We start from the raw sequence: 15975 nt of genomic DNA, 5'->3' as shown, positions 1-15975 counted from the left end.
TTCGAAAAGAGAAAAATTTATATAAGTTCTAAAAGAGAAAGATTCCGTCTTCGTTTCCATCTTGTCTGGTTCTCTCTCTCTTTCTCTGCTCGCAAAGGTTCTAAAACGTTTGGGTTCCCTATTGTTGGCTTAGAAAGTGCTAAGAGTTCCTTCGCTACTTTATTCTTCTTTGTCAAGCCTCCCGAAAATTTTAAAAAATAAAATAAAGATGGGGAAAAAAAATAAAATCCGGAACAAGTTTATGGGGGCGGTCTTGATTCTCAATGAATAATTTTGAGTGCAGCAAAGAGTTTGTCGAGTCTTTGTGTGTGTTTCCTTTTTGCTCTTGTTGTTGTTGTTTAAAGTCTTGTATGCAAATCACCGATAAAGATCGGCTAAAGAAACTCTCTCTCTCTCGGCTTCTAGAGGTTAACACGATGAATAAAGAAAAGAAAAAGAGGAAAAAACTTATTATTATTGATCAATCGGTACTACGACTAGCTTGAAGGCTTTTTTTTTTCTCTTTTCTTGTGACGAGGTGCCTCTCTCTCGTACTATGTACAGGCCCCCTTGTCTCGGATGGAGGTTCCCCTCTTTTCTCTCCGGGCCGTTCTTTCATGTCGTTGATTCCGTCGACTCTCTCTCCCCTAAATTCTCCGACTACGCACCTTTTGGCACGCGGGAAAATGTAATTGACGTCGATCGATAATTGGTGTGTGTGTATGTGTGCGTATAACACACACAGAGGGGAAGAGAGAGCCAGTAGTGGTAGCATTCCGTCACGTGATTCCAGTTTACCCTCTCCCGTCCGCTTCTCTGCCTCTCTTTCTCTCACTCTGTCTTTGTCTAACAAATACAAATGGTTATGAAAATGGTGGAACAAAAAGGAGGAAGGGGGGCAGTCGAATCGAAGAAGAAGAAGAAGAACCCAGCAGGCCAGCTGATTGGGATTGCCGGGATATCCTTCGCCCTCTTTTCTCTCTCTTGTGCCCAGTCGCCAAGAAATGGAGACACAAAAGCATTCCGCCGGCTTAGATGCTGTTCTATAGACATCGTCAGGAGCAATAGGAGGGTGTCTGCTTTATTTGTTTTGACAAAAGATTAGGGTAAAAGGAGAAGGAGGAGGAGGAGGGACCGGGAGGAACCAGGAGGAAGTGGGAACTAGGAGCAGCCAGGATAATAGAAGACGACTCTAATACAATGGCTGCCGGAAGGCTGGGCTGCAAAGCCAACCGGAAGAGAGTAGGTCATAGTAATCGAAACGGCGCGCGGATGGAGAGAGTTTGAATCGTCTTTTGTTGTGATCCTCCGAAAGGGACAATTTGATTCTTATTTTTTTTTTACTCCCCTCCAAATAAGGAGGATCCTCTCTGCGATTTTTCGCACTTACTTTTTTTTTATTTTGATTTTTTCCTTTGGGGGCGAAATGCCTGGCGTGGCGAGAAATGCGCGCGCAACGGTTTCGACCCGTTGACAGCAGCCGAAAAGCTCCTGCCTTTCACCGTAGCTAGCGGAGATGGTATTGGGCCATGCGACTCAGTAGCAACCTGGTTCTTGAACAACGCGGAACTGGCAGCAACAATTTCCAACCAAATCAAAATCCCCCTCCGTAATTTCTAGTCCAGAAAGTTTTTTTTTCTTTTCTTTTCGTAATTTAATTTCCCCCTTTCAAAAATAAAAAATTGTACCGACGTGGCGTCCGACTCACGATTTCACACGAACCAAACTTCGTGAGTGTGTGTGTGCTGTCGTCGATTTTTTTTTTCTCTCCCTCCACCGTGTTGTGTGTCAGTGTGTGCCAGTGTGCGCTGTGTGTGTGTCGCAAACACACGGACATGGCCGGAATGGTGAAAAGAAGAACTGATTGAGAGAGCACACAGAGGTGCGTGGCGTGGTGATTTTGGTTTGGTTGTTTTCCTCTTTGGCTCTTGTTCTCGTTTCCCATGAACAACACCAATCCGGCCAGCCGGAGGAACAACCAGTGCTGGACTGGAATTGTGGTTGGACTATCGTAAAAAACAACAGCAACAACAACAACAAAAAAGTAGCTCTGACAGTCGAAAAAAACAAGAAACGAAATATCCGGTGCAAAATTCAATTGGTTTCTTACCCAACTCGCCTCGAGTTTGGAGGACGTAGCCGTGGTGGAATTGATACTACTCTTCTTTGAACTTTTTTTCTTTCTCTCTCCACAACTTTAAACACTACTACTACACCCTTCTCCTCAACTCCCGCCCAACTTTTGTTTTCTTTCGGTGCACATATTGACTTGATTAGCTTGACACACTGGGAGAGATTGCCCTCCGTCCCTCCCCTCCCAACCTCCCACCTCGTACACACACGTTCGTCTTTGTTTTTGTCCAGTCTAGAAAAGGAGCCGGAACCTGTTTCGCTTCTACTTCTCTACTCGTCCAACATGTTTGAAAGTTTCAAGAGCAACGGGATAACCAAAGTCGCTCTGAGCAAATTCATTTCGCAGAGCATGTAAGTCTCGGTCTCTATTGTCTTTTGTCTGTCTGGTTTATCTCTACTTCAACTTTTGGTACTATTTTTCTGACGTAATCATTTGATTGAAATTTTTTGGAAATTTTTTATCTTTTAGTGTTGTGGTTTGCGTGCCCCCAAGTAAAGATTGGTATATACATTCATACGAACCCCGTGATTCCTTTGCACCACCTTTTGCTCTCTCTCTCTTTCTCTCGTTCTCTTTTTTCTCCCCGTAGATAATTTCGGTTGACTAAACTCTTCGTCATCTGCGAGTCGGGTCTCTCGACCGAGTAGAGCGACTCCTCCCTTTTCCTTTCCCATTTTGAACGGTGGCCAATGCATTTCGTCGGTTCCCCACCGTTCCCCTCGACTGGCCAGCCCCCCCCCCCCTCCCGTTGTGTAGCCCAGCAGGGTCCTAATATCCATGTACAGTCGGTTTACACAGTTTACCTACTCTATTAGAGGAGACGTGTATCAGATCAAGGAACTCGCAATTGGCTCATGTCACCGGGACCCCCACGAGAAAGTAATCTCGACTGTGTTCTCCTCTCTCCCCTTCCTTTTTTTTAATGGCTTGTGGTGGTTCGTGCAGCTCCTGCTGCTTCTGCTGTGTGGGAGGATTTCTTGTTTGTTCGAGGCGGAGGTTTTGACGTCATATCTGCCCAGTTTTTTATTTTGTGTGTTTTTTTTTTGGCAAACAGGGAGCCTGGGATTTTCACGAGACGGCGGGATTGTATTTGGTTCCAATTGTCTGAAAATCGCATGACACCATGGGAGAGGAGATCCTTGTGTGTGTTTTTTTTCGAAGGTTCGGGGGGAGTAAATACAAAGCCGGGAAAAAGTAGGAGCGCGACTCCCTCTGCGCCGGATAGAAAGTTTCCCTGCCGGTCCGGCTCTTGTGTCTAGTTAGATCAGTGTAAATGTACGGTCCGCCAGATGAAGGTCAACAGTCGACAAGTTTGGCGTACGACCATCAGCTAGGAGCTACAGGAGAGTCCCCCTCCGAGTAACAAGGGGGGAAATAAAAGCAAAAAGGGAACAACTGCCGGGTTGGATTGTCAAAGTTGTGTCTCTCGTCTCCCGTCATTTTCCCCACTTTTTTATTTTTTATTTATTATTTCCACCCGCGTGACGCCCGGATCGATGGAAGATTGCACCTAGAGAGGAACGCTCTCAAAAATAAAACAGCCTGGCGTAACACAACACGTAGAAGAAGAAGACGAGGTGTGTGTGTGTGCGCGTTTAGAGCCGTAGATTCGGCAGAAATGGCGTTGGTGGTGGCCGTATAATATTAGATTTCAAACCAGACAGTTGTACCAGGATGGAGAGCTGGTAGAGATCAATTTCTTTTGCTCCTCTGCTTCACGTCGTTCTTTTCCTTTTTTTGTGCGGGGGGGTTCTGTTTGCCATGGTCTTCACGCAGACAAACTTCATCTTTATTTCCCGTATATTTGTGTTTGCCCTTTCTTTTTCTTTCCTCTCTCTTTTCTCTCCTTCTCTCCTTGTTCTTGTTTTATGGAACTATATATTGTCTACGCCAGAGCGTAGATATAATATATACCACCTCGTATTCCTAGCAGCTAGTTCTCCGTGACTGCTTACGAGTTTTCCATCTCTCTCTCTGTCTAGCTCACATCTTTATGTATAGGCCGATTTCGGAAGCTGTAAGTAAAGTAAAGTACGTACACCACGACGACCATGTACTCTATACATCCCCTCCCTCCTAGTTCCTGCTGGGCATCCGCTTTTCTTCCGAATTCCAGCAGCCGGAGACTCTGGAAGTTTTTTTGTTTTTTGTTTTCTTCATAAGTCAGAATCGCTTTGGGGCTGATGTCCTGTATAACATACTTTGTCTTTCTTATTTTTTTTTTCGGGCCATTGAATTGATGTGTCACACACACACTCACCCAATGTCCTTACTTTTTTTTTGGTGGGGTAGTTGGTGTCCGGCGGAAAACTTTGGTAGGGAAATTTTTATTCAATCCTTTTTTTCTTTCTTTTGGGGTATTATTATTATTCCGGTCGGAGGAGAAAAGAAAGAAGCCAACATTTTTCAATTTCCTTAACTTGTAAGGACGTGTGTGTGTGTGTGTGTACCCTATTTGAATTGGGCGCCCTTTTTTTTCTTGTTTGGTAACGAAATTTATTCATTGGACTTTCCTTTTTCGTCCCCCTCCGCCCCTGGTGATGTATTGCGCAACATCAATATCAAGGCCCCGCCGATAGATACTCGCACACAAAGTCTATTATCAAGAGAATGTTTCTGTTGATAGTAGTGTGTGTGTGTGTGTGTGTGTGTAGGCCTGGCACATTTGGGATGGAAGGCTATCTTTTTTTATTGTCGTCACCATGGCAACTTTTTACCTTTTCTTTTTTTCTTCTTCTTCTCCTCATTTCCTTTTTATTTCTTCTTCTTATTATTCTACTACTACTACTCTGTTCCCAGTATGTACAGTACGTGCAACGAAAAAGAACAATTCCCGGAGCGGAAACAGATTGCCAAACAGAAGTAGTAGAAGCAGGAGCAGGAGCAGAAGCAGAAGCAGGAGCAGAGCTGTCGTTTGTTTGTATTTTTTATTTACACGTACGCGTCGAAACATATCCCTGTCATCGGCGTCGTTGGCGTCGTCGTCGGCGTCGCTGGCAAAACAAAAGACGCAGTTTAGAAAAACGTACCCAAGCAGATTCTCTGTGTGTGTGTGTTTGTGACCTGCGAGTAGAAACTGCTGAAACTGCTGACTGGCGGGTGTTTGATGGTGAGACTCGTTTGATATTAACGGGGTCGGATGTTGACGTTTTCCCCTGATTTTGCAAGTGGAACGAAAACCTAACAAACAGCAACAACAACAGCAGCATCACCAGCAGCAGCGACAGTTGAATGTGTGCAATAGTACGGCGACGTCAATTGCCGAAAGCGAGAAAACGTCTCAGGAGCTGTTTTTCTCCTTTGAGAAAGGAGCCGAGCGAAATGTTGTTAGGCGCCCAGGAGCTTGTCGTGTGTGTGTGTGTGCGTAGAAAAGGCGTCTTTTCAGCAGATTTCAGGATCCAGGAGCCCTAGTCTATGGCGAATCGATTTGTGCGAGGCGAGTCATTTTCCTTCGGAGGAGCCGAACGGGTCCCGGCCCCCGCCTGAAAGGAAGTGAAGGCATCCCGAAAAAGCTCCTGCCGCTCCTTTCGGCCCAGTCGATCTCATTTCCCTCCTTGTTATTTCGCCATTTTCTCTTGTGCCGAGAGAAAAAGGAGCGGGACGGACGTTTTACGTCAAAGGCGGCCGAAACACACGGACCAGAGTACACGGCGAGAGGCTCCTGAAGGAAAAGAGAAGAAGAAGAAGAAAAAAAGATGATCGATTCCCTCCTTCTTCTTCTTCCCTGGTAGCGACACTCTGCGCTCACCAGTGGAATGGTGGGATTTATCGATCTCTTTCCTTGGAATAATATTTTCCAACCCGTCTTGTCTGCGTAGTTGTAGGTAGCTGGAATGGAGGGGGGTCCATGCTCTTGTCGTCTCTCTCTCTCTCGTCATCCCGGATGTTTCATCAATTTTGTATTTTCAGAGGAGCGCAGCAAGTGAAAGCAAGGGCCGCTCCTTTTTAACCCCTGGAACTGTTTTGTTTCATTTGCCTCTCGCACAAAAACTCTTCTCGTGGCTTTCACCAACGAAACAAGAAAAAAGAAGAAGAAGAAATCTTTCTCTTTCATTTTTCAACGATAAGGAATGAAAGACACGACAAATTCGAGAGCTTCTCCGTGTTCGAGTAGCGTCTTGCGTGCGCTGGGCTCCTCATTTTTTTCATTTTTATTTTTTTATTTTTGGAGGATGAGGTGGGTGGGTGGGAGCTATATTGCCGAGCTCTTTGAGGTCACCGAGTATTTGAATGCAATAGGCAGCAATACCCTCCTCCCGAAAAGTTTTTTTTGTATATAAATATATTTGCGTGCGTGTTTTGTTTTTCTTTTTTTCAAAGAAAATCAATCGCAACCCAAAAAAGTTCGCCGCTTTATTCCTTGGCGAGTGGGTCATACGAAATCTTTTCAATTCAGAACTTTTTTCACTGTCTTCATTGATCAATCTATTTTTGATTTTTTTAATTCATTAACTTTTTTTTATTTCTATTGGGCTCTTTTTTTGTCAAAGGAAAACGTTCCGATGTATCCAGCGGAGGGATAAAACGGAGCGAAACGGAACTTTTTGGGTTTTATTTTCGTGGAAATAATAAATAGGTGGAACACACACACAGACAGACACACAACAGACGACACTTGTTAACCTAATAATAAAGGCGTTTGTCACTTTGAGTTTGGCCGATTACAACTGGCGTGTTGTACTGGCCCGGAGAGGATCCTGTAGCCGGCCGCCGGCCCAAACCCCACCTACCTACGAGAGTTCAAAAGAAAAAAAAAAAAAAATCTGCCGAGCGGTGCTAAAAGCGTTTGGCTTTGATAGCAACGTGATTACATAACCCCGTCCCATTTCTCCGTCGCAGGGTCAACTGGAATAGTTTCTTTTTTTTTTCTTTTTCGGTCCGTCCTTTTATCTTTTCCTGTAGTCTGCGTTACTCTGGCGATTAACTTGAAAGGCCGGCCGAGGAAAGCCGATCCGGATTTTCTTGTAGCCGAAATGATTAAAGAAACAGTAAGGAGACTAAAGGGAGAAGCAATCATGGCAGATTGAATTGTGTCCTAGACAAACGCCTGCGATCTTTCTCGCAGGAGAAAATAAAAACCAAAAAAATAATAAAAAAGGGGGTTGAGGGTAGAGAGAGAGTAGCCGGGCAAAACAATCAGATGTTTGGTCCGTCCACGATCGATGGCACACGCTCAAAAAAAAACAGAATAAAAAACAACAGGAGGAAATGAAAATCAAAAGAAAGAGAGAAAAAGAGACACGATTCTTTTTCTCTTTTTTTCTTTTTAGTTTTAGCTTGAGTTTGTTGGATGTACGTGTGACCCTTAGCTGGTGCGATTCGCATAGAAATGGAAGAGGACTACTACTCAATTGAATCCAATCAAGCCCGCCCGCCCGCCCCTCCGCTCTTCACAATGACCCGGGGACTGTCAGGAGAACTGGTCAATAGCTTGGGACTTTTGGCCCCCCCGACGTCCGATTGGATTGACACCCGCATCTGAATATTTTACGACCTTTTCTCTTATTCTTTCTTTCTAGTCAGCACCACACCACCCTTTTGCCTGAGGCCAACACCGCCATTGGCTTACTTTTCTTTTTATATATTCTCTTGGCTCCTAGCTCCTGACCGCAATACAAATAAAACACACACACACACACAAAGCGGAAACTCCACCCGAAAGGCGTCAAATTCTGGCCGGCAGCACTCGCGGCGCGTTATATACAATATATAAACCGGAGAATATAAAGTGTATCTTTATTTATTGATATATCTATATATCTAGAGGCCATGTGTAGGGTTAGGAGTGTAGGAGAAAGAAAAAAAGATATTGCCTTGTATAGATCTAAGCTTCTTATATGTACAACACTTGCAGCCGGTGCATCTTTGGAGTACAATGGCGAGACTCAGTCGAATGAACACTCAAAAGCTCCTAGCGCCTTGGGGGTCAGTCAACCTGTTGGTTTTTTGATCCCGAAATCACTTTTCTCTTCCTTTTTTCCTTCTTCTTTTTTAAGAGTTATCCTCCTAGGCCAATCCCACGGTCTGTGTCAAGTCGGCAAAGGCCTTGCGCAATTTCATTGAAATATCTCAAAGTGCTCAAAAGAAATAATAAAAAAGAAAAAAAAATGTGCAATAAGCTTGTTGTTAGCAACCGAGCAACACGCTCTGCTGGGTTTTCCCTTGCAAAAAATTTCTGTGATTGAAAATCTTTGGGAAATTGAATCTGGATTAAATTAAAAAAAAAAAAAAAAGAAAAAAGTGTATTCTGTACATATTTGATATGTGAGAGAGAGTGTGCAGGGGTGGTTATAGCGCATTCAATTACGTCTGTGCCAGCCATCCTTTATGGAAGAAGTGTATATTTACGGTGAATTGGTTATGCTGTTTTTTCTCCTTTATCCCTCGACTCCTCGTGAAGGGTTTTTATTTTTTTATTTTTCAGATCTTTGACTTTATTACCGGAGAAACTCTTTTGCTTTTTTTGCTTCGATGAGGATGCCATGACTTTGATGTAGGATGTCGTCGAATATTTATTCCAAGAGAGAGAGATGGAGAGAAAGTAAGATAAGCACTTTTGTGCTGTCTCTGTCCTATTACGCAGGAGAAAAAATGAAAATAGAGAAACGTATAGACACAGCTGATACTCGAGTGTGTCTATCGCCAGGGCGGGGGCGGTCACTTCATTATGCAAACAACGGGAATGAGCGAAAGGACTTTTTTTTTGGGGGGGGGGGGGGTTAAAAAAAAGTGTTGACGTCAGAGTCATAATAATCGTGTTAACGCCGGATGGGCTCATTCTGTCGCCCCCCCCCCATTTTTCCCTCTTTATTTTTTTATAATTTAACAAGGAAAAAATCAAGGGTGATTTACTGGCTCCCGTTGACGGGGGCAGATAGGGAAAGAAAATTTAGTCAAACAAATGCCTAAGGGCACGGATGAAAAAGGCTTCGAGGAGGAAAACTCGTGCAATTTGAGGGACGTATATTAGCGTTTTTTGTGTGTGCGTCCAGTTTTCATTTATCAACGTCGACCTCCCTCCGTCCAGGGTCCAGGGTGATAGCGGTCAAATATATGGAGCGCCGGGAGGTCGCGATCCTTGTCGCCGCCCCTCCAATTTACAAAGTCGATGCTAATTGGAGCAACTTGAACATGCTCGACTTTATTTTTTGATTTGTTTTTTTCTTCTCTCTATCCTCTGTGTGGTTTTGAAAGAAAAAGAAATGTTGTCCTTTCGACTCGCCTGCGATTGGTCTCTTTTTGTACGACTATCGATACTATTGATTCGTTTGTTATTTCTATCGATTTATGGGACTTGTGTGTATCGACTGACGTGTATCTTCCACCAACGCGCCGATCGTCCACCGTTTGATTTATTTGGGACCGAGCAGAGCCCAACTCGAGTAAGTACATCATTCATTTTGTTGTTGTTTTTTGTTTTGGGTTGTTTTTTATTTTATTTCCCCGATCCTTTTTTTTATTTTTTTTTTTCATCCTAGCTTTTATTTTGTCGTGACTCTCGCTAACTCTCTCTTTCTCTCTCTCTCTCTCTCACTCGGATGTTTATTTGTGTGGTGCTCTTGTGTGTGTATTTGTGCGACACGCCCAACTGGCGAACGAGGAAGGAAAAGATCCGTAACATTTGATGTGTGAGAGAGAAAAAAGAGAGAGAGAAAGAGAAAGAGTACTGAGAGTCTTTTCTCGTTAAAAAACATATAACAAAAAATAAAAAGAGTAAGCAAGATTTGGCGTCGCCTATATAGAGCATGATCAAACAAGAGTATATTGCAATCCTCGTCTTGACTTTACACAATATCGTACATCTATTATATATACTTTTTTTCCCCCTTTTGATTTATCCGACACTTTTTCTTTTTGTTTTGTATTTCCCGCTCAATTTTGGACATTTGTCGCTACAACGGGCGTTTAAACAAAAGGGTTTTGGATGCGATTTTTTAACATTTTGTTTTTTCTTTGGCTCTCTTTTGATCTAAATATCACAGTATTCTTTTTTGAATGTCGAACATTTTTGATTAGAAAATCTATTTTAACTTAGGACATAAAATCGGCAGAACGAAAATTATTTTTCTCCTATACTTTAGTAGAGTCGGGTAACATTATTTTTTCTAATTAACTACATTAAAAAATCTATTTTTCATTGGTCTTTAAAGTAGCCTAAATAATTATTCAACAACGAATCAATCAAATCGTAAGGAATAATCGTAACAAATCGTAGGACGAAATTCGAAGCCTTAAATTGAATGTCATTTATTTATTTATTTTTGATTTCCTTGTCCCCCTGGTATATTCGTTTCGTGTTACCGTAATGATTGTGTCGATATTCATCTAAACCCTGATTCTATATATATACAATTGGTTGGTCTTCTTCTTCTTCTTCTACTGCTATCACCAAACTGCTACCATTCTACTACTTCCACCGCTACTTCTACCACGATCTGCTCGTCGTTTAACCCTCAACCTTCTCGGTGTTACGTAATCGTGTCGCTATATATTTGACCGTTCCTCTCCAACAACAACTACTTAAAAAAAAAACACACGTTCATGGTCAAATAACAAACAAAAACAAAAAATGTAATCAAACAAAACGAAAAACACACAAAAGTGCGGGAGTCAGCGCGACTCTGCCGCTGTTGACGTCGCGGCCGGCTGCGGCCACCGCGACGACCTCCGCCTCGACCACATCGACGCCAGTTAACGGCCGGCGAGGCTCCGATCGTCTCAGGTAAAAATCCACGTACAAAAAAACAAACACAAAACAAAAATGCAGACATACGCTAATACGCTATACTACACTTATCGTGATCACAGTCCAGTCCGTCAAATTTTTTATTTTATTTTTTTCATAACGAGAGCGCACCAAGTGAAAGCGATTAGTCGGAAAAATAATTAAAATTCTAGGTCTCTCAACATTTACTCCGATGGTCCCCCCCCCCTCCATCCAATCAAAAATTTTAGATTTGGCGTCCCGATGTTAGTGAAACAAAAGAAATTAAATTTGTTTTCTCCTTTCTGCATGGTTATTGATTGAAATTTGAATATCACGTTCGATAGTATTATTACACCACCCACCGATTTCACTCACTCCCCACCACTTTTTCTAAACCATCTTTCTTTTTTTTTATTATTATTCTCTATTGCTCTGAAATCTATATACATTATCTTTCACCATAGTTATTGTGTCATGTGTACTGGGCATTCTCTCGATTGGATTTTTGGTAGATAATGGCTATAACCCCGATTGGACAGTGGCATGCTCTTATCTAGTTTTCCGAGTCGTTGACCCGATTTCAATATCCCCCCCTCCTCCCGTTTGATGTGACATTGTTTGTTTTATAGTACTTTAATGACGTAAAGAGAAGACTGTTGTTGTTCTCGCTCTAGCTTTATAGGATCCCATTATGATTTAGTCGCCTTGTTCTCAGGCCAATTCCCACCGTAAAGAACAACAAAACCACACGACTTTTTTTACATTGAGATCGAGCACTTTGTTTTGTCACTTAATTTTTTATCAAATTTAAATTCTTCTTTTGTTTTTTAATTTCCGTTTTTTTTTCTTGTTTTTTCAACGGAGGCGGCCATCCATTATGGTTGTGTTGACCTACCGGGTCGAAAAAACAAGTGATGATGAGTAGACTATTAGTTGGCTTGTGGGCGGAGAAGAAGGAAAAAAAAAAAAACTTGGCCAGAAAATCCGCTCCTTATCTTTCGTGTGCTGCGCTGTGTGTGTTTGTCTAACTCCCGAAAGAAAAAAAGGAAAAGAATCTAGTAAGTAGATGGAGATAGAATTCAAGGAGCTCACAGTGTGTGAAAGGAGCCAAAGGCGAAGCTAGTAGACTGTAGAGGGGGATGTTTCTTTTTCCCCCCCACACACCCGCCTCTCTGGTGGACGGGGAACAAGGATAATGGGAAGACGGCCAACCGCCGAAAGTTCGTCGTTGGGATTTGGTTCTTCCTTTTTTTTTTGTCTTTTGGAAGGGTAAAAACCACACCACACAGCGCAGCAAAGCAAAGCAATCGTCTCGTATAATCAGCAGCGGATTTTCATGCCAAAATATTCGTACATGTAATCTCCCGGGCCGTGGTTTTTGATGAGAGCACCCGGGAATATAAGCTGGGCGGCCGTCTTTATGTGATGCAGAGCTAATTATCTTTTTTTCTATTTTTTGGTTTCGTTTTTGTGCCAACTTTTGTTTTGGAATCTTTTTTTTTTTGAATTTTCGCGCGCTCGTTGCTGTAAAAAAAAATAAAAACAGAACGGCGGGAAATTTGAACATCGGCTCGAGGACAGTTTCGGCGACCAACAGTTCGACCAACGGAGGGCCGTCGGGCAACGGGAGCGCCGTCGGAAATGGAGCGGCCAACAGTCACTCGCCGGGAGGTTCGGTCCTGGGCGCCGTGGGAGGACCCGCTTCTTCGCTGTCGCCCACCTCGTCTCCAGCCCCGTCCTCCTCATCCGCACTGAACAAGAGCATGGCCGGCCAGAAACAGGAGCATCCATCGGTATGAGAGTGTCCGCTCTTTGATTGTTATTGCTAGGCTACTCGCTCATCCAACTCCCCCTCACCCCCCTTTGTCACACCAAATGCCAGTCCCGAGTGCCGGCCCTCCCAAATATTCGATATAGACACACTCCGTGGGCCTCCTCCGACTCTGCTCAAGTGGGCCGGCGTCTCGTGATAGCGACGAAAGCGCTCAAGTGAACTCGACTTTCCTTTTCAATTGCCTTTTTCAAAAAGAAAAAAAAGTTTGAAGGGACCCTGGCCCATCCATCGTTCGCCCGCAGGGGGGGTTTTCTGCTCAACGATCCTTTAACGGACCTTTTGACTATATGGGGCGGACGGTCGTCGGTTGACATTCGATAGTGGCACACACTCCTCCTATCAAGTCCAATTACTTTTTTTGTTTTTGTTTGTTTTTGTTTGTTTTCATCACTCATTTTGGGCCCGACCAACATTGTGCCATTTCCTTGTTACGACGGCCCGTCTCGGCCAGACGCCATGGCCCAGCGCGAAATCCCCGTCGTCTAGTCAATTTCACACACAGTGCACGTGTGCCAATCCCATTTCCGGGCTACGGGAAACGGGAAACGGGCTTTGGGATTTTTATTTTATTTTTTTATTTTTTAGCCAAACTCAGTAGAAAGAAGGAAATAATAAAAAGCTAGAAGAGAGAGAGAGGGAGGAAGAAAATCATCATAGATAATAACCTCATAAAATCAACTCAACATGAAAGTGGAAAAGTGGGCGACTTTATGGGCCGCGTCCAGCTCAAACCTTCCATGCGAGTTTGAAAGACGTCAAAAACGGGGAAAGATATAAACGTAAAATAAATTCAAAAATAAAATAAAAAACTCCTCTCAACTTTTGAGAGAGAGAGACGGCCCTTTTCCGTTTTCTCTATGCTCCAGGGGGGTGGGGTGGGATGGAAGGGTGGGGGATTCGGGGGTTTGTTGTGTGTGTGACGTGAAGTGATCCCGACGGTTTTGACTGTAATCATATTGTGTCCCCTTCCTGTTTTTTTTTTCCTGATGTATCCTTTTATTTATTTTTTTCTTACTGGGTTTTTATTTATTTCTTTTTTTTTGGCTGGGCTGGGCTGGACGACATTGTGACTGCGGGACCGGATCGACTCGGACAACTGGAACGTGTAGATGGCATTTTGGCAGAATCGTTCCATATCCCTGGTGGACATGTACATCGACAACTCTGAGCCGACGGAAAACGTCGGCCAGATCCACTTCAGCCTCGAATACGATTTCCAGAACACGACTCTCATTCTCAAAATCATGCAGGTTAGTTTCGCCATCCATCCATCCATCCATCCATTTGGATAGATTTTCTTTCTTCTTCTTCTGTTTCCCCCGGTGAATTTTCATGCCAATTTTCTTTTATTTTTCCCGAAAGCGATGGCCTCTCTTTGTCCCTCAAGATTATCTTTGTTTCTCATCTTTCGAGTGGAGGGGATGATTTTTTTCGTACGTCATTCGCCAGTCATCCGGAAGAAGAAGAAGAAGAAGAAGTTCTTCTTCTTTAGATTTTTCGCGAATTAGCATAGACATTTTCTCTCTGGGCGTGTGTGTCTGTGTGTCTCTCTCTCTTTGTCAAGTGCCATAACGAGACGTCTTTGACTCACTTCTTCTTCTTCTTTCTCTTCTTTTGCAAGTTGAAAAATGTGCGGATGAAAAGGAAAATCACTTGGTTGTTGCGACGGGCAAGTTGAAAGGATACATGATGGAATAGCTGTAGGCCGGAACGGATCGATCCCCCAAGAGTTTCTTTCCACCACTTTGGCGCGGCGAAATGTTGTTGTTATTCCGACACACACACACACACACACAGTGTGTGTGTGTGTGTGTTGGACCGACACCGTATGGGTGTTGGAGAGAAAAATGGATGTGGGGCTGAATATCGATCCGGCAGATAGGAATAACGGTGCTGGCCTCTCGATCTCTTATTGGGGCTCGTGTAACACGTCCGCAATTCCGGAATGAAAACAAAAAACAAAACGAAAAACCAAAAACCAAATCAAGAATCATTACCATCCATGTATTCATCCGGCCGATCCGCCAGCAGCCCAGGCTTGGATGAACGTCAAATAAGATTATTAGACACGCACACACACACACATCCACACATATCCGGAAGAAGCCAATTTGCTGGAGTGGGCCAATAAAAACAAACCGACGATGCAAATAGGAAAGAAAGAGAAAACGGTCGGTCGTGATGATGACGGGCCCCTCCCGACATAATTATACGACCCGATTGGGTGACATTGAAGGAAGAAAAGACAAGAAAAAGAAGAAGAAGAAGAAAAATTAATGGCTGGACGATATAGACGACAACGACGACATAGGAGCAACTAACTATGATCGCTCATTACAAGAAGAAAGAAGAAGAAGACTCACCGGAAGAAGGAGGGTGGGGTGGTTGGGGGAGGGGGGAAGGGTTTTGGGTGACAGCGGCCATGATGATGATGGAGGAGGACAACTCCCGCCCGGCAGACAAGCTGCGTGTTGCGTGTCTGTGTGTGTGTAGTGGTGGTGGGGTTTCGCCTTTCGGATCCATCTTTTTTCTTGGCCAGCACCGCCGCCGCCGCCGCTTGTGATTCACAATCCTCGACGAAAATCGGTTGACAGGATCTGTCTCGTTCATCACTCCCGCCAGCGTCAAGAAGCAGCGACAGAAAAAAGAAAGAAGAAGAAGAAGAAGCTAGAAATTGTCTTTTTAGTTTTTTTTTTCATTTATTTCTGTTTATTCTCAACAGAAAAATGAAAATGATAAGCCACCAGCACCGCAATTGTCGTTTCTCTTATTTTCTCTTCGCCCACACGCTCGACTGACTTGTCCGGGTGATTTTCATTTCCATTTCGTTCTATTATATTTCTCTTGTAAATGTTGAACAACTTCTTGGAGATGCACAAATAAAGGAGGAGGAGGGCTGGGGGGTGAGTCGTGCAGTCCATGATACAATAGGCTACTTGATTATGTATTTTTTGAGGAGAATGGAAGGAGGGTTGCGGCGATTAGATTCTCTCGTGGGCCGCATGTCGCGATAAATGTCGCCGGAGCCGCTGGAGCTCAAAGGCAAAAAATAGGACGGGCCAGGCGGCCCACAGGATCATCCATCAAGGATCGTGTAGACCTTAATTGAACCACCAGGCCGCCGCACATCGTCGTCGTATCTCTTTTACCAGTCGTGATTCATCGCTATATAGACCGTTAACTATTCAACCAGCGCCGAAATATGCGACTCGCTCAAGGAATAAGAAATTATATAACCCGAATTCTTGATTTTCTTTTATCGGCAGTGGGAGGAGGGAATAGGACAGTGAGAGAGAGAGAGAGAGAGAACGGAACGGATGG

At 43.7% G+C, this 15975-nt stretch overlaps 1 protein-coding gene across 6 annotated transcripts in view; it reads left to right on the top strand.

Moving 5' to 3' along the window:
- LOC124197611 (synaptotagmin-7-like) overlaps positions 1 to 15975 on the top strand; it is a 43648-nt gene that overhangs the window by 12836 nt on the left and 14837 nt on the right. Inside the window, exons 1-5 of one of the 6 annotated variants that reach the window (XM_046593140.1) lie at positions 1434 to 2463; positions 9484 to 9495; positions 10716 to 10835; positions 12367 to 12613; positions 13764 to 13904. In XM_046593140.1, the coding sequence (XP_046449096.1) occupies positions 2396 to 2463; positions 9484 to 9495; positions 10716 to 10835; positions 12367 to 12613; positions 13764 to 13904 (588 nt within the window). In that variant the 5' untranslated portion in view covers positions 1434 to 2395. Of the gene's footprint in view, positions 1 to 1433; positions 2464 to 9483; positions 9496 to 10715; positions 10836 to 12366; positions 12614 to 13763; positions 13905 to 15975 lie in introns of those variants that run through there. The other 5 variants (XM_046593137.1, XM_046593141.1, XM_046593138.1 and 2 more) reach the window with 5 other exon arrangements.

The sequence above is a fragment of the Daphnia pulex genome, chromosome 7, assembly GCF_021134715.1.
Source record: "Daphnia pulex isolate KAP4 chromosome 7, ASM2113471v1".
Lineage (NCBI taxonomy): Eukaryota > Metazoa > Arthropoda > Branchiopoda > Diplostraca > Daphniidae > Daphnia > Daphnia pulex.
The sequence above is the reverse complement of the archived record's forward strand: the minus strand, read 5'-3'. Positions and strand labels throughout refer to the sequence as shown.